The 24,441-nt window shown below is 49.4% G+C and overlaps 1 protein-coding gene across 7 annotated transcripts in view; it reads left to right on the plus strand.

The window, feature by feature from the left end:
• Positions 1-24,441, plus strand: part of cdh23 (cadherin-related 23) — an 815,609-nt gene that overhangs the window by 576,966 nt on the left and 214,202 nt on the right. For all 7 annotated transcript variants that reach the window (XM_072491426.1, XM_072491427.1, XM_072491428.1 and 4 more), the window contains 6 exons: positions 1,368-1,503; positions 4,553-4,941; positions 6,129-6,230; positions 17,974-18,123; positions 18,612-18,740; positions 19,719-19,847. In XM_072491426.1, coding sequence (XP_072347527.1) covers positions 1,368-1,503; positions 4,553-4,941; positions 6,129-6,230; positions 17,974-18,123; positions 18,612-18,740; positions 19,719-19,847 — 1,035 coding nt within the window. The remainder of the gene's footprint in view (positions 1-1,367; positions 1,504-4,552; positions 4,942-6,128; positions 6,231-17,973; positions 18,124-18,611; positions 18,741-19,718; positions 19,848-24,441) is intronic.

Genomic DNA, 24,441 nt, shown 5'->3' on the forward strand with positions numbered 1-24,441 from the left:
GCTCTTGTATCCTGACCCCTCGATAGCATTCGAGCCAGCGTTCCTCCAGTCTGTCTGATTATAGAACATAGAACATAGAACGATACAGCGCAGTACAGGCCCTTCGGCCCACGATGTTGCACCGAAACAAAAGCCATCTAACCTACACTATGCCATTATCATCCATATGCTTATCCAATAAACTTTTAAATGCCCTCAATGTTGGCGAGTTCACTACTGTTGCAGGTAGGGCATTCCACGGCCTCACTACTCTTTGCGTAAAGAACCTACCTCTGACCTCTGTCCTATATCTATTACCCCTCAGTTTAAAGCTATGTCCCCTCGTGCCAGCCATTTCCATCCGCGGGAGAAGGCTCTCACTGTCCACCCTATCTAACCCCCTGATCATTTTGTATGCCTCTATTAAGTCTCCTCTTAACCTTCTTCTCTCTGACGAAAACAACCTCAAGTCCATCAGCCTTTCCTCATAAGATTTTCCCTCCATACCAGGCAACATCCTGGTAAATCTCCTCTGCACCCGCTCCAAAGCCTCCACGTCCTTCCTATAATGCGGTGACCAGAACTGTACGCAATACTCCAAATGCGGCCGTACCAGAGTTTTGTACAGCTGCAACATCCTGACTCCGGAACTCAATCCCTCTACCAATAAAGGCCAACACTCCATAGGCCTTCTTCACAACCCTATCAACCTGGGTGGCAACTTTCAGGGATCTATGTACATGGACACCTAGATCCCTCTGCTCATCCACACTTCCAAGAACTTTACCATTAGCCAAATATTCCGCATTCCTGTTATTCCTTCCAAAGTGAATCACCTCACACTTCTCTACATTAAACTCCATTTGCCACCTCTCAGCCCAGCTCTGCAGCTTATCTATATCCCTCTGTAACCTGCTACATCCTTCCACACTGTCGACAACACCACCGACTTTAGTATCGTCTGCAAATTTACTCACCCACCCTTCTGCGCCTTCCTCTAGGTCATTGATAAAAATGACAAACAGCAACGGCCCCAGAACAGATCCTTGTGGTACTCCACTTATTTTGCCCTTGTCCGCCCCATTTCCACAATGCATTGCAGATGGAGCCCTAAGTATCTTGGGGCGCCCACTCACGATCGTGTCGATCAGTAGTTTATAACGGAGCTGTTCTCACCCAGATGCTGTGTGAGCCAATGTTTATGCTGTTGAATCTGGCTCACTGAAACCCTGATGCGAAGCCACTTATTTCAGGTTGGTCTATGTTCGGTGTAAGGGGAAACCTGATGGTAGACGGTTTTGATTCAATCACTAACGGATTCTTGGTAATTCGGCCGTTCACTCTTCTTGCCCTCAGATGGCCGTGGTTTGACCTTTTTCTTTATCTAGGTGATCATCTATGTGGAGGATGTGAATGACGAAACACCGGTTTTCACCCAGCAGCAGTATAACCGACTTGGGCTCAGGGAAACCGCAGGAATTGGCACATCAGTCACTGTAGTCCGAGCAAGTGACAGCGACACTGGTAATTCTATTCTTCCAGCTTATCCTGGTGTTTGCTTAATGCAAAGGTGAACAGTGTGCTCACCGGGGTTCAGGATAGGCAGGCCGGAGAGATACCAGGTGGATCCCTTTCTGGTTACATCAGTCTTGCCAAAATCCCAGATGTGAAGGGGGGTAATAGGCAGCAATGACAACAGTTTGCATTCATGTAGCCTTTAACATCCCCAAGTGCTTTGCAATTATCAAACACCAATTGACATGAGGAGCTATTCGGACATGTGACCAAAGATGTGGATTTTAAGGAGGAGAGAGGGGTGCAGGGTGGAAGACAGCTCGCCTCTGTTTAGACCTCTAGTGCATCGTGAACTCTGAACTCTCCATGTCCATTGTCGCAGCTTTCTGTGACCGATGATTCCAGAGCTGACGGGACTGTCATTTGAGGAGAGATTGACTAGGTTGGCATTGACCTCACTGGAGTTCAGAAGAATGAGGGGGGATCTCATAGAGACTTATAAAATTCTAACAGGACTAGACAGGGTAGATGCAGGGAAGATGTTCCCAATGATGGGTGTGTCCAGAACCAGGGGTCACAGCCTGAGGATTCAGGGTAAACCATTTCAGACAGAGATAAGGAGACACTTCTTCACACAAAGAGTGGTGAGCCTGTGGAATTCATTACCACAGGAAGTAGTTGATGCTAAAACTTTGAATATATTCAAGAGGCGGCTGGATATAGCACTTGGGGAGAATGGGATCAAAGGCTATGAGGAGAAAGCAAGATTAGGCTATTGAGTTGGATGATCAGCCATGATCGTGATGAATGGCGGAGCAGGCTCGAAGGGCCAAAAGGTCTCCTCCTGCTCCTATCTTCTATGTATCTATGAGGATCTGAACCAAACTTGACAAGTGTCTTATTTAGAATGCAGAGCACTTGTGGGTAAAGAACAAGTGGATTTGTGGTTGAAAAGCACCTTTCAAATCTCCCCAAATCATATTTCCAGCCAATTAAGTACTTTTTGCAGTGCTGTCACTGCTGTGGTCTGATCTTCTGACCTCATAGGTAACCTCTGACCTTGACGGTCTGGCTCAAGTCCCACTTCAGGACTCGATGGCCATGGAAGGTCGGTCCATATCATGGCCAAACAGACTGGTTATCTGCCTGCAAATCCTTCCAATGTGCCTGATGGCGGGCGATAAGAGCAAGGGGAGTTTCCTGGTCAGCTAGATCGCATGAGGCAACAGCAAACCACTGTGGTACTTTGCCATTCATAACCATAGACCATTCATAACCATAGACCAATCCGGTGGAGGTCCATGGTTGGCAATTACCTCTTGGGGCCTGGTACCCGAAGTGGAGGAGGACTCACTGTTATACGATAGGAAAGCAGAACAGCCAATATATGCACCTCAAGCTCTTGTTTCAGTGGAAACAATCTTCCATTGCTGATCCTCTTAAAACCTTCTGGAATCTGGAAAATCCCTTGATTTAGCATTCCCCTTACCAGAAGGATCTAGGAGTAGGCCATTTCACCCCTTAAGCCTGCTCTGCCATCACTAAGATCATAGCTGATGTGATTGTGGCCTTTCCCACACTATCACTGTATTCCTTGGTTCCCCAAGTGTCCAAAAATGTAGCAAATATCTGACTTGAGCATCCATTTTTTTGGGGGCTGAACAATCCACCCTGCGAACAAATTTCTCCGAATTGCAGTCCTAAATGATCGACCCCCTATTTTGAGATTGTGACCCCAGATTGAATCTGCTTTCATCGCTATTTCAATCAGTGGACCACCACAACTCGCTTTGTAAATATGTTTTAATGTCGTCTCTCTGGTTCATTTAAGACTGTCTCCTCTGGTTACCAACCCTGCATGTAGCCTATTAAGCCATTTAAGGTGAATATTATGTGTTTCAATGGAATGCATCAAGACCTGGACAATATCCAGGCTTGGGCTGACAAGTAGCAAGTTACATTCGCGCCACACAAGTGCCAAGCAATGACCATCTCCTACAAGAGATGATCTAACCACCACTTGACATTCAATGGCGTTATCATCGCTGAATCTCCCACAATCAACATCTTGGGGTTACCATTGATCGGAAACTGAGCTGGACTAGTGACATTAATACTGTGGCTACCAGGGCAGGTCAAAGGTTAGGAATCCTAGGGCGAGTAACTCGCCTTTTGACTCCCCACAAAACCTGTCCTCCACCTACAGGGCACAAGTCGGGTGTGTGATGGAATACTCTCCACTTGCCTGGATGAGTGCAGCTCCAACAATACTCAAGAAGCTCGACACCATCCCGGACAAAGCAGCCCACTTGATTGCTCCCCCTTCCAGAAACATCCAAACCCTCCATCACCGACGAACAATGACAGCCGTGTGCACCATCTACAAGATGCACTGCAGGAACTCACCAAGGTTCCTCAGACAGCACCTTCCAAACCCACGACAGCTACCATCTAGAAGGACAAGAGCAGCAGATACCTGGGAACCCCACCGCCTGGAGGTTCCCCTCCAAGTCACTCATCACCCTGACTTGGAAATATATCGCCGTTCCTTCACTGTCGCTGGGGCAAAATCTTAGTACTCTCTCCCTAATAGCACAGTGGGTGTACCTACACCTCAAGGACTGCAGCGGTTCTGGAAGGCAGCTCACCACCACCTTCTGAAGGGCAACTAGGGTTGGGCAATAAATGCTGGCCTAACCAGCGACGCCCAGATCCCATAAATTTTTTTTTTTTTTTTAATCATCTCACAGATTCTAAACTGCAGTAAATACAGACCTAGTCTACTCAGCAGCCCATTCTAGAACATCCCCTCACCCAGGAGCCAACCTGTTGAATCTTCGATGCATTGAAAAGAGCCCCAGTATTTTTCAAACCTTCAGAATCGCAATGATATTCTTTGATTTTTCTTTAGAAAGGTAGTAAGGTGTGATTTAGCACTCTTCAAAAATGTGGATGGAGCCCTTGATAGGATGACTATTCATGGTATTTGAATGGAGCAGGATAGGAGTATTCAGAAGCTACCTTGCGGAGTGTTTGAATGTTTCTTTTTCTTTCCCAGGGGATGGAGGCATGGTCGCCTACATGATCCTGTCTGGATCAGAGAGGAAGTTCGCCATTGACGAGAGTACAGGCCTCATCACGACAGTGAACTACCTCGATTATGAAAGCAGGACCAGCTATCTCATGAATATCTCTGGCACAGATCAGGCCCCACCTTACAACAGGGGTTACTGCACTGTCTACATCACCCTGTTAAACGAGTTGGACGAGCCTGTGCAGTTCACAAATGCATCGTATGAAGCCAAACTTCGAGAAAATATCGCAACTGGGACTGAAGTGGTCCAGATCCAAGCCCGCTCTGCTGATAACATGAATCGGATCACCTATAGGTTTGACCCTGACACCTCTGCCCAGACCCTGTCCTTGTTCCAAATGAATAGAATCACTGTGAGTATATCGGAATTCAGTTTGAATCTTTCCTAGTGTCTTAAATTCAACTTTTCGCTCACTCTGTGGCTTCTCCCTCGTGGGTATACAACACCAGGGGCTAGGAATTCACGTCCAGGTTCTGCACGCTGTGCATTGCTTGAGTTAAGCGCAGAGAGGGAGGAAAGGAGGTCACAAACCCCTTCCAGAAGTTGCTGACCATGATGGGTTCAAGGGTCAGATGGGTTCTGCCGAACTCACACCATCCGCCCGGGCTTCAAGTTCATTTCTACTCTGTTCAAATTATATTGCCGTTCCTTCACTGTCGCTGGGTCAAATTCCTGCAGCACCCTCCCGAACAGCGCTGTGAATGTACATACACGATGCGGACTGCACTGATCGAAGAAGGCAGCTCACCACCACCTAGGGGTGGGCAATAAATGCTGGCCTTGCTAGCAATGCCCACGTCCCATAAAAGAAGGAAAAACTCCTCGCTCTGTCCAGATGAAAGTCTCCTCACAGAAACGGCGTTGAAACGTACCCTTCAGCCCATTGTCCTGTGGCAGCTCTTTGCAATCCATTCAGCCCAAATCCACACAGACTTGTCTTTTTCAAGTACTTCCCTTTAGAAAGCTACTACTGAATCTGGCTGGTTTAGCACGGTGTGCTAAACAGCTGGCTTGCAATGCAGAACAATGCCACCAGCGCAGGTTCAATTCCCGTACCGGACTCCCCGGAATGTGGCGACCAGGGGCGTTTCACAGTAACTTCATTGAAGCCTACTTGTGACAATAAGCAATTATTATTATTATTATTATTATTACCTGCCTCCATCACTTTATCAATCAGTGAATCCCAAACCACAGCAACTCGCTACTTAAATATTTTAATGTCCTCTTTCTGGTTCATTTACAACTGTCTCCTCCGGTTACTAACCCGTCTGCCAGTGGAAATAATTTCACCTTATTTACTCTATCAAAAGACTTCGCCATTTTGAACAGTCCCATCAAATACCTTCGAAGGAGAACAGTCACAACTATGTTTAAAATGAATATTAATTTTCGAGTACATATCCGGTTCATTTTCAAGATCTACCCTTGTGTGCGTCAGAAATCTGAATCTCAGTTCTCCGTCAGGGTGTTAGAGTTTGGATCTGTATTCCGGGTAGGATGTGGGTCACTGATGCTTCTGCCCCTTGCCTGTGACAGGGTGTGATAACTGTCCGAGGACAGGTTGATCGGGAGAAGGGAGACTTTTACCTGATCACGGTCATAGCAGATGATGGAGGACCCAGGAAAGACTCCACTGTGGTGAGAATTGATATTTTATTCAAATCAGAATGTCACTGTGTATGATTAACAATGTGACTAAAAGCAAATTCAGATTTTATTCACGAACTCAGAAAGCTGTTGTTAATATTCTGACTGCAGTCACTTGGGACCCACTGTACAGGAGGAGAACAGGTGCAGCACGGTAGCATTGTGGATAGCACAATTTCTTCACAGCTCCAGGGTCCCAGGTTCGATTCCCGGCTTGGGTCACTGCCTGTGCAGAGTCTGCACATCCTCCCCGTGTGTGCGTGGGTTTCCTCCAGGTGCTCCGGTTTCCTCCCACAGTCCAAAGATGTGCAGGTTAGGTGGATTGGCCATGTTAAATTGCCCATAGTGTCCAAAATTGCCCTTAGTGTTGGGTGGGGTTGCTGGGTTATGGGGATAGGGTGGAGGTGTGGACCTTGGGTAGGGTGCTCTTTCCAAGGGCCGGTGCAGACTCGATGGGCCGAATGGCCTCCTTCTGCACTGTAAATTCTATGAGAACAGCCTTTAGTGAGGTTTATGGGTCTGGAAATTGGACCGTGTTGCGCCCACCTTCCAGGGGCTATATGACCTATCGAATCCCCAAAATGGGGGGGCTAGAAAGCGTATCTGATCAGAATACCCCCACCCACTAAATATTTACCTCCTCCCAAAATCACCACCCCATCCTGATCCTCCCCACCCCAGTCTTACAACTCGCTCACCCTCCCCACACCTCTTCCAACCCTTCCCACTGCCCTTTCCAACCCCCGCCCCCTCCCCAGTCAATCACAACCTCCCCAACCCTAGCCTTCCAACCCCCTAGCCACCTTCCTCTTCCAAACCCCCCCCCCCCCCCCCACCCCGATCACCTTCCCCACCCGATTATTCTAACCCTTCCTCAATGTCCCTGATCCTACCCCACTTCCCCATCACCCAACCCTGGGCCCATTCAGCCTGAGGGCGGTCATGTTAATGGAAGCACCCCAAACTCTCTCCGATCTTCAGGATGTCTGGGGTGACTAAATGGCGCCAATGTAATGAGACGTGAGCCCAATATCTTAGCAGCCTTGGGCTTCAACATCCTGGCAAAGGGCAAGAACCCTTTCCCACAAAGTTCCTTAGCCGCTGTGTTTTTTTTTGTAACATGGCTGATGTAAAGTTTGCCTCTGTCCACAGAACTTTTCAAAAGCGACAATGCAGGTAGCAAAATTTGTGGGGAAAATTTGAGTCACGTCATTACCAAAGCCATGATTTATATTTTGAAGTGATTGATGTGACCTGTTTAGCTAATAAATTATTTCTTTTGTTTCTCTCTTATCGTGGATGAGCAGAAGGTAAATAAAGTACATCACTTGTTGTTTTGTGTGGAGTAATGTGTTCTGTGCCAGTTGGACCATGTATGTTGCATGTTCTCGGGTCACGTTTGCTCTCAAGGGGTACAAAAGATCCCAAGGCTTCTTTGACGGCACCGTAGAAACTGCAACATGTACCATCTTGAGGGACACGGATAACAGGCATATCGGAAAACCAACGCCTCCAAGTGCTTGTCCCGAGTTACTCGTCATCATGACTTGTCACCATGCCAGAATCCTGAATATCCCTGTCTCACCGCATTGTGAGTGCAACTTTGGCACAGGAAATGCAGCAGCTCAAGAAGACAGCTCATCACCACCTTCTCTCGGGCAATTGGGGGTGGGCAATTAATGTTGGCCGATTAATGTTCCCATGAATTAAGAAAAGAGACAATTATAAATCTCTCGGGATCCTCTTTCGAAGAAGAACAGGGAATTTCTTCTGGATCTGTCGGTCAATATTTACCCCTTGCCCAAAAAGAATGATCATCTGGTCATTATGGTGTTTATGGGATCTTGCTGTGTGTAAATTGTTTCTTACATTTCACCTGTGACTACAATTCAAAAAGTGCTTCATTGGCTGCAAGAGGATCTGGAACGTCCCGAGATTGTGAAAAGGTGCTGCATAAATATAAGTCTTTCTTTTTGCCACAGGAATAAAGTTGTCAACATTTTGCTCTAAAATGTACCAGCTGTGCCATCGGTATTGCATGCAGAATGCACAGATTTGAGACGGCGTAGATTCACAAAGCAACATGCTGCCATCACTGATCGGTTTCTGAAATCGGGAAAAATAAAACTACTGCAAAGTGTCAACAAACTTCTGTTAATAAATTGTGCCTCTTTGGGCGGCACAGCGGTTAGCACTGCTGCCTCACAGCGCCAGGGGCTGGGGTTCAATTCCAGTCTCAGGTGACTGTTTGCACGGAGTCTGCAAGTTCTCCCCGTGTCTGCGTGGGTTTCCTCCGGGTGCTCCGGTTTCCTCCCGCAGGTTAGGTGGGTTGGTCATGCTAAATTGCCCCTTAGTGTCCAAAGATGTGCACTTTAGGTGGGGTTACAGGTTAGGGTGGAGGAATGGGCCGAGATTGGGTGCTCTTTCGAAGGATCGGTGCTGACCCGATGGGCCGAAAGGCCTCCTTCTGCCCTGTAGGGATTCTGTGAATGGTCAGTCGGAAAGAGACATTCCACTCTCTGACATTTAAACAAATCCAGATTTGATGGGACGGTTAAGTTTAGCAAACATCGCAACCAAATGCAGATTTTAGAGATGAGATTAAGAAAACCTCTCTTTTGTTTACAATCTCCCAAGACACCAATTTAAATATTGTAATGTCAAAGTGCCGAAGGAGATGTGGGCAGACAGCTCCCCTAATAATCTTGTACCAGCACAGAGAGTGATCTGTGGCTCTGAGAAACTCCAGGGGGGGGAAGAAAAAATATTCTCGGGACTCCAGGGTAACGGAGCTGGCGACTGCATTAAAATGGTCGACAAAAGAATACCAGAAGAACACGCTAAAGATTTTGCCACTATCGACCGGCAAAGCACATTTCTGGGTTGATTGTATTTGTGCATCATGGGAAACTTGAGCAATGAAAGTTGGTACTTTGCTGTAAGAAAGTGGGGGATTTTCTTTTATTGTTGAGACTACCATCGCGTAGTGCAGTGCACACCTGAAACTTTCCGTCCTTAATCAGGAGCATGACATCAGTCCGACCAAATTGAGGACCATCAGCAACGTTGTATGTACAACCGGCAGTGTTTAACTGATCTAGCACCAGGGGAAAGAAAAACGGTGAAAGGCTACAATTTAAATGTTACTCTGCATTTTCCATCACTGGGGGAGTTGAATCAGTGATTACAGAATCCATACAGTGCAGAAGGAGGCCCTTCGGCCCATTGAATCCGCACCGGCCCTTCGAAAGATGTTTCTACCTAGGCCCATTCCCCTGCCCTATCTCAGTAACCCCGTAACCCCAGCTAATCTTTTTGCCACGAACGGGAAATTTAAAAGTAAAGTAAATAATCTTTATTGTCATAATAATAGTAATCGCTTATTGTCAGAAGAAGGCTTCAATGAAGTTACTGTGAAAAGCCCCTAGTCGCCACATTCCGGCGCCTGTTCAGGGAGGCCAGTACAGGGATTGAACCCGCGCTACTGGCATTGTTCTGCATTGAAAGCCAGCTGTTTAGCCCACTGTGCTAAACCAGCTCCAAAGTAGGCTTACATTAACACTGTAATGAAGTTACTGTGAAAAGTCCCTAGTCGCCACATTCCGGCGCCTGTTCGGGTACACTAGGGAGAATTCAGAATGTCCAATTCACCTAACAAGCATGTCTTTCAAGTATGAAGTTACAAGTATGAAGTTACTGTGAAAAGCCCCCAGTCGCCACATTCCGACGCCTGTTCGGGTAAGCTGGTGTGAGAATTGAACGCGCGTTGCTGGCCTTATTCTGCATCTCAAACCAGCTGTCTAGCCCACTGAGCTAAACCAGCCCGTACTGGTATGGGAGTGATTCTGAGGGACTCTGCCAGGTAGGAGATGGTGACACCTTTCCCAGCTACTCTCTGATTATGTCATTGTTGTTGATTCATTTGTTTGCCTTTGAATTCGCAAGGTCCGATTTGTGCCCCTCTCCTGATGACGGGAGGAAATTCCTGTGAAGACTTGGGATAATTCCACTAGCTACAGGAATAAAAGGGCAGGGTTTTCTGTGCGTTACTGTGTACATCTTCGAGAAACAAAGAACTTGTATTTACATAATACTTTGCCACTACCTATGCTGCCTTTAACAACATCCTGGCATCTCCAGGTTCTGTGCGGCCAATGAAGCACTTTTGAAAAGCAGTTACTGTAGCAATACAGAATGTGTGTTTGTCAATTTAGACACATCAGGCTCCCTCAGCAGCAATGGAATCATGACCCGATAATCATCTTTTTCGTGATGTTGGGATTGAGGGATAAATATTGGTCATGACCCCGGTGATGACCTACCTGCTCTGTATCGAATAACACCTTGGAATATTTTGTGTTCACCTGAGCGATCGGACAGGGCCTTGTTTAAACTTCTCAGCTGGCAGACTATGCTTCAACAGTGAGGCACTCCCTCAGTACTGACCCTCTGACAGTGCGGCACTCCCTCAGTACTGACCCTCTGACAGTGCGGCACACCCTCAGTACTGACCCTCTGACAGTTCAGCACTCCCTCAGTACTGACCCACTGACAGTTCAGCACTCCCTCAGTACTGACCCACTGACAGTGCGGCACTCCCTCAGTACTGACCCTCTGACAGTGCGGCACTCCCTCAGTACTGACCCTCTGACAGTGCGGCACTCCCTCAGTACTGACCCACTGACAGTGTGGCACTCCCTCAGTACTGACCCTCTGACAGTGCGGCACTCCCTCAGTACTGACCCTCTGACAGTGCGGCACTCCCTCAGTACTGACCCTCTGACAGTGCGGCACTCCCTCAGTACTGACCCTCTGACAGTCCGGCACTCCCTCAGTACTGACCCACTGACAGTGCGGCACTCCCTCAGTACTGACCCTCTGACAGTTCAGCACTCCCTCAGCACTGACCCTCTGACAGTGCGGCACTCCCTCAGTGCTGACCCTCTGACAGTGCAGCACTCCCTCAGTGCTGACCCTCTGACAGTGCAGCACTCCCTCAGTACTGACCCTCTGACAGTGCGGTACTCCCTCAGTACTGACCCTCTGACAGTGCGGCACTCCCTCAGTGCTGACCCTCTGACAGTGCAGCACTCCCTCAGTACTGACCCTCTGACAGTGCGGCACTCCCTCAGTACTGACCCTCTGACAGTGCAGCACTCCCTCAGTACTGACCCTCTGACAGTGCAGCAAGGCCTCAGTACTGACCCTCTGACAGTGCGGCACTCCCTCCGTACTGACCCACTGACAGTGCAGCACTCCCTCAGTACTGACCCTCTGACAGTGCAGCATTCCCTCAGTACTGACCCTCTGACAGTGCGGCACTCCCTCAGTACTGACCCTCTGACAGTGCAGCACTCCCTCAGTGCTGACCCTCTGACAGTGTGGCACTCCCTCAGTACTGACCCTCTGACAGTGTGGCACTCCCTCAGTACTGACCCTCTGACAGTGCAGCACTCCCTCAGTACTGACCCTCTGACAGTGCAGCACTCCCTCAGTACTGACCCTCTGACAGTGCAGCACTCCCTCAGTACTGACCCTCTGACAGTGTGGCACTTCCTCAGTACTGACCCTCTGACAGTGCAGCACTCCCTCAGTACTGACCCTCTGACAGTGCAGCACTCCCTCAGTACTGACCCTCTGACAGTGCAGCACTCCCTCAGTACTGACCCTCTGACAGTGCGGCACTCCCTCAGTACTGACCCTCTGACAGTGCAGCGCTCCCTCAGTACTGACCCTCTGGCAGTGCAGCGCTCCCTCAGTACTGACCCTCTGACAGTGCAGCAAGGCCTCAGTACTGACCCTCTGACAGTGCGGCACTCCCTCCGTACTGACCCTCTGACAGTGCAGCACTCCCTCAGTACTGACCCTCTGACAGTGCAGCACTCCCTCAGTACTGACCCTTTGACAGTGCAGCACTCCCTCAGTACTGACCCTCTGACAGTGCGGCACTCCCTCAGCACTCGCCCTCTGACAGTGCAGCACTCCCTCAGTGCTGACCCTCTGACAGTGCAGCACTCCGTCAGTACTGACCCTCTGACAGTGCAACACTCCCTCAGCTGACCCTCTGACAGTGCGGCACTCCCTCAGTACTGACCCTCTGGCAGTGCAGCACTCCCTCAGTACTGACCCTCTGACAGTGCAGCACTCCCTCAGTACTGACCCTCTGACAGTGCAGCACTCCCTCAGTACTGACCCTCTGACAGTGCAGCACTCCCTCAGCTGACCCTCTGACAGTGCAGCACTCCCTCAGTACTGACCCTCTGACAGTGCGGCACTCGCTCAGTACTGACCCTCTGACAGTGTGGCACTCCCTCAGTACTGACCCTCTGACAGTGCAGCACTCCCTCAGTACTGACCCTCTGACAGTGCAGCACTCCCTCAGTACTGACCCTCTGACAGTGCAGCACTCCCTCAGTACTGACCCTCTGACAGTGTGGCACTTCCTCAGTACTGACCCTCTGACATTGCAGCACTCCGTCAGTACTGACCCTCTGACAGTGCAACACTCCCTCAGTACTGACCCTCTGACAGTGCGGCACTCCCTCAGTATTGACCCTCTGACAGTGCAGCACTCCCTCAGTACTGACCCTCTGACAGTGCAGCACTCCCTCAGTACTGACCCTCTGACAGTGCAGCACTCCCTCAGTACTGACCCTCTGACAATGCAGCACTCCCTCAGTACTGACCCTCTGGCAGTGCCGCACTCCCTCAGTACTGACCCTCTGACAGTGCAGCACTCCCTCAGTACTGACCCTCTGACAGTGCAGCACTCCCTCAGTACTGACCCTCTGACAGTGCAGCACTCCCTCAGTACTGACCCTCTGACAGTGCAGCACTCCCTCAGTACCGCACTGATGTGCCGGCTTCCATTCTTGGGCTCAAGCGGACTTTCTGTAATCCAGCCGTAACCTGCAGGGACTTGGAACAGCCGTTGGAAAGTGGGACGAAGCTGGGTGGCCTGTAGTTTTTCAGCTGTCACAAACGCAATGGGCCGATTGGCTCTTTCTGTGCCACGAAGCTTCATTGATTTAAAATCTCTCAAGGTGAGGGGTGAGCCAGGCCAAGAAAGAAACGGGGAACAGGATTTTCCAGTCCTTCCCACCAATGGCATCTTCCAGTGCCACCAAAGGTGACCCCCCCCCCCCCACTTCGGCGGGTTCTCTGGCAGCGGTGCCGCCAAGCGGCGTAAATGGCCATCGACTTCAGTGGGACTGGGAGGTCCACCAGCGGCTAATGGTGGGCCATCGCTAGAAAACAGGTTGCCGGGGGGAGGTAGGGAGGGAGTTCAAGTGTTACTTCTTCCTGTCTGTGACCTTCCACTGGGAATGAAAAATTGCGGAGATACAGCAGGTACAAAGTATAGGAGGTGGAGTTGTCATAGAGTATCAGAGCACAGAAGGAGGCCATTCAGCCCATCAATGCAATTCAGCCATCAAAAGCACGATTTGATAGTTTTTCTGGTTCATCTACGAAATCGCAGAACTTGGATTGAGTGTTGCTGGAAAGCGAGACGTGGAAGCTTTTCACCTTGCACTCATCAGGACACTTCGAGTACACCAGCATGCGGCGCAATTTATACTGTGTGAGAAGAGATTGGTTGGCAAGCGGTCTCTGATTGGTCGAGGCGTTGCCATGAAGAATGCACCAGTTGATGGTGCCAAGCATTGTTTGAAATGTGCAAACCATACAAACCCATGAGCAACACTTTCGGACCTGTAAAGTATCCCAGTCTACGTCAGATTACCCTGGAAGGGAAAAAGTACCTCAAACATTTGAACGACAAGTGAAGCTAGCTGTTTCACGTTGCCACTATGCAGTAACAACACAAGTGGTATTCGCCACTCACAAAATGCTGCCACCAAACCAAAAAGGCGATCACACAAATTAGTAATGTGGTGCATGAATTTCAGTGCCAGTGTGATGCTCGGTATGCAGGCCGTCCATCCAGAGACTCGTAGATCAAACAACATGCCCCTGACGAATGTGATATAAAATAATTGTTTTAGAGATATTAGTTACTGTAATGTAGAGATAGGCCAGTCTCATTTTGGTGAGTTCACAGACAAAGGATTTCAGAACGCATGGCAAAGCAAGGAGGAGGTGTGTCCACCAAAGGAGGGGAAAAGGATGCTGGGTAATAGGGGGCCAGAGGAAGGGATTGGAAGTGAGCCAATTAGGATGTATGGCCAGGTCAGGAGGGGTACAGGATGACCTATGGGAATCGTGTATGTGAAACTTGATGCCATTTGAATGTATCAGTAGAGACTTCTTTATTCTATAGACTCACTCGATTCCGGGAGTGCAGAAGACAGGATGTGTTCTGTACTACTGTGAATTGAGACAGACTTGCAAGTCAAATAAAATAACTAATGCTGTACCTGCAAATCCATCTCGACGTTTATTGAGGCCAGACTGACAGGTAAAGAAATTTATGTTTTGTCACCCCAACCGTTGAAATTGCAAACAATGCTTGGTAGTTATCGGTCAGTCACCGTCAACTGGTGCATTCCCCATGGCAATGCCTCTACCAATCAGAGTCCACTTGCCAGCCAGCCAATCCGCATTCTCCTCTCGTACAGTACAAATCGTTGTTTCCCCTTTTGCTGATATCCTTGTGAAGTGGCCTGATTCATGTCAGGCTAAAAAGCTTCAACGTGTCTTTCTCTCCCAGCAATACTCCAGTGTTGTACGACCCAACGACTGAATTCTGATTGATTTGAGTTTGGAATGCACTCGCTGAGAGAGTGTGGCTTTCGAAAGGCAATTGGATTATTATCTGGAGGGGAGGAATTTTCACGGCCATGGGGAGGGAGAGCGGCTGAGTTGCTTTCAGAGCTAGTACAGATGGGACGGCTGAATGGCCTCATTCTGTGCTGCCCACACTCTGTGATTCTGTGATTAAACATTTTCCACTTTGAAAGTTCATTTCCACCGTAACAGTGAATGAACCTCTGGGTCAGTCTTTGCATTTTGTGCAATTTGAAGTGCTTCTGCAAGACGAGATAAGCTGCCCGATCTTTCTTTCAGCCTCTCTGCATGTGCGTGATATCACTTATCTATTCTCAGCAATCAGGTACAAAGGGGTATTTTCTGCTTTCACACTGGCTTGTGCTACCACAAGCTTCCTGTCATGACAGATGTCTGACCTTCCAGTTGACCTCGGTTTGTTTTTCTTCAATGGCACTTTTTAATGTGCAATTTTAAAATCTGTTTTTGTTTTGAGGGGGGGGGGAGTTGAAAATCGAGTGAAGCAACTCGCACCTCACCTCGAGGAGAGAAAGCGCCGCCTTTATTTCCTTGGCTGTCCAAAGCTTTTAACCTCACTCCCAAAGTCTAATTAACTCCAATCTATTTGCCCCATGTTTATTTTGGCCTCTTGTTTTTTTTGGCCTGAGTTATTCATTCCCAGTTAACAAGGGCGGCATGGTAGTGTGGTGAACGTATTATAGTAACCATTCACCACTGTACTACATTGTATCACGCTGTTGCCCATGTGGGCTCCACCTATGGACCATTGTACTGTATTACACCGATTGTATCATGTTGGTGCCCTTGTGGGCTCCGCCCCCGTGAGGGGAGGTATATAGAGCTGCTGCCCTGTAGGCGGCTCTTTAGCACAGGGCTAAATCGCTGGCTTTGAAAGCAGACAAGGCAGGCCAGCAGCACGGTTCAATTCCCGTAACAGCCTCCCCGAATGTGGCGACTAGGGGCTTTTCACAGTAACTTCATTTGAAGCCTACTTGTGACAATAAGCGATTTTCATTTCATTTCATTTTCAGAGCAGTCGCAGGCAGGCACTGTTCTAGTTGATTAAAGCCACTGTTCACTTCAACACTCTGTCTCGTGTGAACTGATGGTCGCATCAGATAGCACAGTTGCTTCACAGCTCTAGGGTCCCAGGTTCGATTCCCGGCTTGGGTCACTGTCTGTGCGGAGTCTGCACGTTCTCCCCGTGTCTGCGTGGGTTTCCTCCGGGTGCTCCATAGTCCAAAGATGCGCGGTTTAGATGGATTGGTCAAGCTAAATTGCCCCGTGGTGTCCAAAAGTTAGGCGGGGTTGCTGGGTTACGGGGATTGGGAGGAGGTGTGGGCTTTGATAGGGTGCTCTTTTAGGGGCCGGTGGAGACTCGGTGGGCCGAATGACCTCCTTCTGCACTGCAAATGCTATGATTCTATGAGTTTGGTTGGACAAGAGATTTGGAAAGAGGCTGTTCTTCTGGTGGATGAATCTCGAGTCCAAAAAACCCTTGAGGCTTTTTAGCATCTGCAGCTTGAGATATGTGAAAGCAATGGTCAAAATGTAGAATGGCCACAGGTGCACCCTGGCGCACACCAAAGTGGACAAAATGACAAGCTGGGACACCCTATGTCAATTTCCACCCTTTGTTTGATGAAGGACAGCATTGGAATTCTGAAGTTCTCCACCCCTTCCTCCTTTACGATGCTCCTACGTTTTTGACCAAACCTTTGCCCGCTGGCGAGAAACCAGCGGTGGGGTTTGGCCGTCGGCAGGACCAGACTGCCCAGCCAGCGGAGCCAGCCAGTAAACCCCGACCGGTGTGTCAGAGAAACATCTAAAAGCAATAATTAGAGAACCGCAGGTTTGAAAACACTTTGTGTAAGACAGAAGAAGCACGATGGTGTAGCCATCTAAGATGGCCACCTGCAAAGGACCATGGGAATTATGGCCAACCCAGGACTCAGACAGATACACTGCCTATGTGTATCTAAAACACAGAGAACCAGACCTGACTGAAATCCCCGCTCGTTTACATTCCAATGGCCCATTTTCCCAGGACAATAGGACTCCAATCAAGCAACCAGTACAGCCACAGACTGATCGGCCCTTACTCCGAAAGCACAACTGCCAAGTTCAGTGACCGCTAAGGACCCGCCCAGCTACCAAGGCACCTGCCCCTTTATTGGCCGAAATGGAAGAGTGATCAGAGCGCTGTCGAACTATTGGGTCCAAGGTTAAGGACCGCCCCAAAGAGCGCGAAATCCCAGAGGGATAATAGAGGACACAGCCATGTGTTCTGTCTCTTTTAGATTCGGCCTGTGCCAACCCAATTGTAGCAGGAACAGCCAGCTAAGTTCAAGACCAACGATCGCTACCTGACAGATGAGCCCAGCAGAGACAGAGCCACTTTCTTCGAACCAGCCAAGTGAAATCCAGATAAAGGCCTTATCCATTTGCACAGTGCCGGTCGCCCTGAAGTTAAGTATAGGTTATTGTAGCTGATAGGTGTAGTTTAACTCGTAGCAGATATTGTGTTTGCATGTTGAGATAACTCTTGTGTATGGTGTAAATAAACCATCTTTTGAACTAACTAACTGGTTGTGTAGTCATTTGATCGATATAAGGGAAGGCTTGTGGTTCACGAAGATAAATAGAAATACCCCACAGTATTGGCGATGCTGTTGGGACTGAAACCGAGCAACAGTGGGGTGAAATGATTGAGTAACATTTCACCCTTTGAAGAAGCTGCATCAAAGTCTGGTAAGAAGGGGACCTGGGATTTATCAAGATATTAGCCACGTTGATCGCGAATTTCCCCAAGTTCGGAAAATCACTTGTTCCTCCATCAAAGTAGGGAATGAACAGGTATGCAATGAGGGCAACCTGTAACAGAACAGCCATCCACGCACCTTCGGTGGAATAGGCTGAATGGTTAAGTGGCCTTTTCTCATAATAGACTTTCTATTCATTTGCTATCTGACTTTTTATCCAACAGGTAATCATTACTATTGAAGATGAGAATGACAACAGCCCGGTGTTTGATGCTGCTTCAGATTTCTCAGTGGAGGTTGTGGAGGACGCTCCTGTTGGGACGAGGGTGGCTGTGGTCTTTGCCCACGATCTGGATGCACAGAAGAACGGAATGGTACGAGCCGTATCATTCTCGAGGTGTCTCGCTTCGTAGCGGAGTTTCTCCATCTCCTTTTCTTTTTTTTTTTTTTTAAAAGATGGTTTTAGGTTGAGAAGCAGCCTCCAATCTAGAGAGACTTCTACAATAAGTAAGCTCTCCTTAACCTGAGGATCCACTCGAATTGTGGCTACGTAGGGGAGCACCTGGGCATTGGTCTTAAAACTTAGGTCAAGTTAGCAGGTGAGCATTACAACCATGCTGCAGACTCAAACTACTCGTGAGCAATGCCACAGAAGATCAGTTTGTTACGCGTCCACAGTAAGCAAACCTTTAGGTTTTGCTACGTTGGCCAAGTGGTTCCAATCATCCATTTGAATCAAACCAAGGCAGGAAATCCACAAAGAACATTCTCTCAGGACAGTCTTCTTAAGACCAGCAGCATCAATGATCTATTTCTATCTCTTATCGGGGGAAAATAACTTTTGTATTTTTATATACTGTAGGTTGACTTCACCATTCTGTCTGGAAATACTAATGAAGCCTTCAGGATTAGCACAGCCAACAGTAGCCGGGGAGAGATCTACCTTGCTCGGCGTATGGACAGAGAGCAGGTTGATCGATACGTATTGACTGTAAGTCCAGCGAATATAACCGTGCGCCCATTTATCTAAGATGGAGTTGGTACTTTTGTTGAGCCGACCCACACGGGTTTCTGCAATCATTGTCATTTAAACATTCCCGCTGCCCATGGTTCAATAACACTCATCACCATCATTTTCAAGTTACGTTCATTGCTCCATTACTATCTGTTCAGTGTTTGGGAGGAATGTGAAATGTACTCATTCCATAGTCCCTACCAAGGGCAGAGGAGAAGAAGCCATCCATTCAGGAATTGCTTTAGTTTATGAACAAAACGGCCCTCCGCCTCCTTCTAAAAATGGCATTTGAGAAACCCGCTAAAGGGACGGGCTTTATTTTTGTTTCTTGCATAAGTCCATGACTATCTCGATCTGACATTTCTATAATCCCCCGCTGTCAGTTTGCAGATGATCTGTAGTTGGTTTGGAGCCATTATTGGAAAGGGGGGCATTACCCACTTAGTAGACCTTGTGTTGTGAAAGCTGACTCGCACACTGCGGAAACTGGCAGCTCAAATGCAGCTGTTGGTTTTTTATTACAACTGCCTGCTCAGGCTCATAAATTAAAGGAGCTTTCACCTTTCCATAGCCCGCCAGGAAGCAGCTTGGTTCCTGATTCCCAATCCGTGTCAGCCACCCACTGCTAATTCAGCAAGACTGCGCACACTTGAAGATACTTGAGTGCTCCTTGACCATGATCAAGCATTTCCTGTGTTCTGTGCCATTCTAACCCTTTGTTTTTATTGGTGCAAACATGAGCTGGGTTTGCGATGACCAAGTCAAATTTCATCTCTGTTACAAGGGATTGTTGCATTTTCTTTCTCGCCTGTCTCTCCGCCAAAGTGATAGAACAGTGACCCTGCTCACATGACAATGGTATTTCCCTAAATGGAACACCATGTGAGATATGGGGGTTACTACAGTGAACAATACCTATTGGGCGACAAGATCTGATGTTGTCTTCTCTTCCAGATTCAGGCCTTTGACAATGGTTTGCAGCCCCGTAGGACAAACCGCATTCTAACCATCACGGCGGTGGACGTCAATGATAATGCCCCAGTTATCGCAAATCCCGACAGCTATAACATCAGCATTTACGAGGTAAAGTTTGCTGCTTGTTCTACTGGATTTTGTGGAAGCAGCAATTGTTAACATAATCTAACCAGCATCTCAGAATTTATGTCTTTGTGGATAAATTGGATGAGTTTAGATTGTATTATTAACCACCTCTGGTAGCCTTCATAATCAAACAAACCTTGATGGAGCCATCTGTCCATGGTGGAATATTTTAAATGAGTTCATGTAGCAGAGCCCAGGTCATTTCAGTCAAACACCCCCACTTAACATTGCATATCCCGAAGTGGATATTATCAAGGCATTTGCCTTAAAAATAAACTTGAGATGATCGGTTAGAAAATGAAGAGAAGATAAGGAGTCACAGAGGGACACAGCACAGAAAAGGCCCTTTTACCCATCGGGGAGATGGTGGTGGCAGACTGGAGGTGAGAAAGGGAAGCCATGAAAGGCAAAACAGATCATTTAAAGGCTGCTTCAGTGAGGTAAGCGATGTGGTTGTTCCATTTGAGGTCAGTGGCGCAGACCGTGAGCAATGGAAAAGGACTCAGTGTGGGATCATTGAAGTTTGGGATCATTGAAGTTTGGGATCATTGAAGTTTGGGATCATTGAAGTTAAGAGGTGGGAAAAACTTTAGGAAAATATATCTGAAATATCAAAGAAAGGTGGATAGAAACTTGCATTTAAATGGTACCTTATTGTGTCCTCAGGATATCCAGCAAATGCTTCGGAACTAATGAAATATCTTTCATACTGTAAGGGCCCTTCTTGGTGATTTATTTCTTTAAGCTGAGCAGGGGAAATGAGGAACTCCAAAGTTACAACGTGGCACTAGTTTTCGGACAGCAGAACTCAGACTTTGTGGCGCCCGAGAGATCGGTGGGACTCTGTTCGGTTGGTTGGCTGGTGGCCAATGAATTGGCCAAAAGGCCGTGTTCTGCCCGGTAACAGGCGCTGATTGGATCCTTCCCAACATTAGCCAGCACAGAAAGAGGACTGGGGTTGTGAGCACTAAGGCTGTGCAATCTTGAGTGTAGTGTGGCCCAAAACGAAAGTGAGGTTAGACGATTGTCAAACTGATTTTTGTTAACCAGAGACTCTCAGCTGAATACATTCAAAAATTCAACTCTAATTTGCCCACCTGATTCCAGACAGGTTGATGTTTGACTGCGATGGAAAGTGAACGTGTTGGGAAGGAATACTCAATGGGGCTGCTCTGAGATTGGACATTTAAAAAATTTTTTTTTTAATTTTGAGGGTGTGGGTGCTACTGGCCAAGGCAGTGTTTATTGATCATCCCTAATTGCCCTCAAGGAGGTGGTGGTGAGCCACTTTATTGAACCACTGTGTCGCAGGTACAGCCACAGTGCTGTTAGGAAGGGAGATCCAAGGACTTCCGGTTGCGGCTGTGCCTAGGTAGGTCGCACGTTCGGCAGCTCCCGCCGGGAAGAACTTATGGGCTCTTCAGAGGGGCTCCAATGGCAATTGTTCGACGGTTCCCAGTGTGGGAAGGTGACAGCAAGGTTCCCCCGACACTATATGGATTGGACCAGGAGTGGAGCGGTGAAAAAAGTGATCCTGGTGCAGTGGAAAGTGCGAGGGAGGAAAAGCAAGATGGCGGCGGGTGGAGACCAAGCAGCGTGGGCGCAGTGGTCGCAGGAGCAGCAGGAGTTTCTCAAACGCTGCTTTGCGGAGCTGAGGACAGAAATGCTGGCGCCAATGAACACGGCGATTGAGAAGTTTGTGGAGACCCAGAAGGCCCAAGGGGCGGTGATCCGGGAGGTGCGGCAAAAAGCCTCGGAGAACGAGGACGAGATCTTGGGCCTGGCGGTGAAGGTGGAGGCGCATGAGGACCTGGAGAATAGGTAGAGGAGGAAGAATCTTTGGATTCTGGGTCTCCCTGAAGGAGTGGAGGGGCCTGATGCCGGGGCACACATGAGCAGATGCTCAACTCGCTGATGGGCGCGGGAGCTTTCCCGAGGCCCCTGGAGCTGGATGGGGCTCATCGGGTCCTGGCAAGGAGACCCAAGGCCAACAAGCCGCCAAGGGCTGTAGTGGTGAGGTTCCACCGCTTTATGGACAGAGTGTGTGTCCTGAGATGGGCCAAAAAAGAGCGGAGCAGCAGGTGGGAGAACACGGAGATCCGAATTTACCAGGACTGGAGTGCGGAGGTGGCTAAGAAGAGAGCTGGTTTTAACCGGGCGAAGGCGGTGCTCCATCGGAAGGGGGTGAAGTTCGGGATGCTGCAGCCAGCGCGATTGTGGGTCACGTTCCAAGATCGGCACCACTATTTTGAAACGCCTGATGAGGCATGGAACTTTATCCAGGCTGAAAAGTTGGACTAAAACTGAGGGTTTGTCGTGGGGGGATGTTTACTGTGTTTACTGAGTTTTGGGAATATTCTTTTTGTTTTGGTGCTGGGTGGGGATGGGCGAATGGATTTGATGTGGGGGCTGTGGGAGAGTGTGGGCATCGGTGTTGGAGGGGCAGGGCCCCGCGGAGGAAGAGGTGGGGTGGAGGCCCGGGGATGGGGAGCTTGGGTAAGGACGCAACAAGGAGCTGCGCCAGAAGGGGCGGGGCAAGCTCAGGAAAGCGCGCGCCTTTTCCCGCATTAGGGAAGGATGGGGGCGGGGCCGGGGGGGGAAGGGCGGTGCTGGAGAGGAGCGCACACTGACTGCCAAGGGGAGGGGGGATTCTCACACTGGGGGATTGATGGAATGGCGGGAGAGGCCGGGGTCAGCAGGAGTCAGCTGACTTACGGGATTGTCATGGGGGAAGCAAAATGGCTAGATGAGGATCTAGCGGTTGGGGGGGGGGGGGTGGGGGGGGGGGGAGACTGGGTTGCTGCTGCATTGGCCAAAGGGGAGCTGGAAGTAGGAGAGGTAGTCGGGGTGGGAGTCCACCGCCTGGGGGACTGGAGAGTGCGGGAGGCGCGGGCACGTGGCTGGCCTAGAAATGGAGATGGCTAGTTGGAGTGGGGGGGGGGGGTCACTTGGAATGTGAGAGGCCTGAACGGGCTGGTCAAGAGGGCCCGGGTGTTCACGCACTTAAAGGGACTGAAGGCAGACGTGGTTATGCTCCAGGAGACACATCTAAAGGTGGCAGATCAGGTTAGGCTGAGAAAGGGATGGGTAGGGCAGGTCTTTCATTCAGGGCTGGATGCAAAGAACAGAGTGGTTGCAATACTGGTGGGGAAGCGGGTGTCGTTTGAGGCACTGAATATTGTAGTGGATAATGGAGGTCGATATGTGATGGTGAGCGGTAGATTTCAGGCGGTGCGGGTGGTACTGGTGAACGTATATGCCCTGAATTAGGATGATGCCGGATTTATGAAACGCATGCTGGGTCAGATTCCGGATCTGCAGGTAGGGAGCTTGATAATGGGGGGGGGGGGGGCTTCAACACGGTGCTGGACCCAGCACTGGACCATTCTAGGTCCAGGACGGGTAAGGGGCCGGCTGCGGCCAAGGTGCTCAGGGAGTTTATGGACCAGATGGGGGGAGTGGATCCATGGAGGTTTGCCAGGCCGCTGGCCAGGGAATTTTCATTCTTTTCCCACGTCCATAGAGCCTACTCCCGGATAGATTTTTTCATTTTGAGGAGGGCGCTAATCCCGAAAGTGGAGGGAACGGAATTTTCGGCCATAGCCATCTCAGACCATGTCCCGCATTGGGTGGAGCTGGAAGTGGGAGAGGAGAGGGACCAGCGCCCGCTGTGGCGCCTCGATGTGGGACTGTTGGCGGATGAGGGGGTGTGCGTGTGGGTGCGGGGGTGTATTGAAAGATACTTGGAGGCCAACGACAACGGGGAGGTGCAGGTGGGGGTAGTCTGGGAGGCGTTGAAGGCGGTGATCAGGGGAGAGCTAATCTCCATTAGGGCCCACAGGGAGAAGAGAGAGAGGAGGGAGAGGTTGGTGGGGGAGATTTTAAGGGTGGACAGGAGTTATGCAGAGGCCCCCGAGGAGGGGCTACTTAGGGAGCGACGGAACCTCCAGACGGAATTCGACCTGATGACCACGGGGAAAGCAGAGGCACAGTGGAGGAAAGCGCAGGGGGCAGCGCATGAGTATGGGGAGAAGGCGAGTCGGATGCTGGCACATCAGCTTCGTAAGAGGGAGGCAGCGAGGGAGATTGGTGGAGTTAAGGATAGAGGGGGGAATACGGTGCGGAGTGTGGTGAGAATAAACAAGGTATTCAGGGACTTCTATGGGGATCTGTACAGGTCTGAGCCCCCAGCGGGGGAGGAGGGGTTACGACGATTCCTAGATCAGCTGAGGTTCCCGAGGGTGGAGGAGGAGGAGGAGGCTGGTTTGGGGGCACCGATTGGGCTGGAGTAGCTGGTTAAAGGATTGGGGAGCATGCAGGCAGGGAAGGCCCTGGGGCCGGATGCGTTCCCGGTTGAATTCTATAGGAAATACGTGGACCTGCTGGGCCCGTTGCTAGTGAGGACTTTTAATAAGGCGAGGGAGGGGGGGGGACCTTGCCCCCGACAATGTCCAGGGTGCTGATTTCTCTGATCTTGAAGTGGACAAGGATCCACTGCAATGTGGGTCGTATAGACCGATCTCACTCCTCAATGTTTTTTGAAAAATTATTTTATTGAAAATTTTTGGTCAACCAA

The sequence above is a fragment of the Scyliorhinus torazame genome, chromosome 28 (genome assembly GCF_047496885.1).
Source record: "Scyliorhinus torazame isolate Kashiwa2021f chromosome 28, sScyTor2.1, whole genome shotgun sequence".
Classification (NCBI taxonomy): domain Eukaryota; kingdom Metazoa; phylum Chordata; class Chondrichthyes; order Carcharhiniformes; family Scyliorhinidae; genus Scyliorhinus; species Scyliorhinus torazame.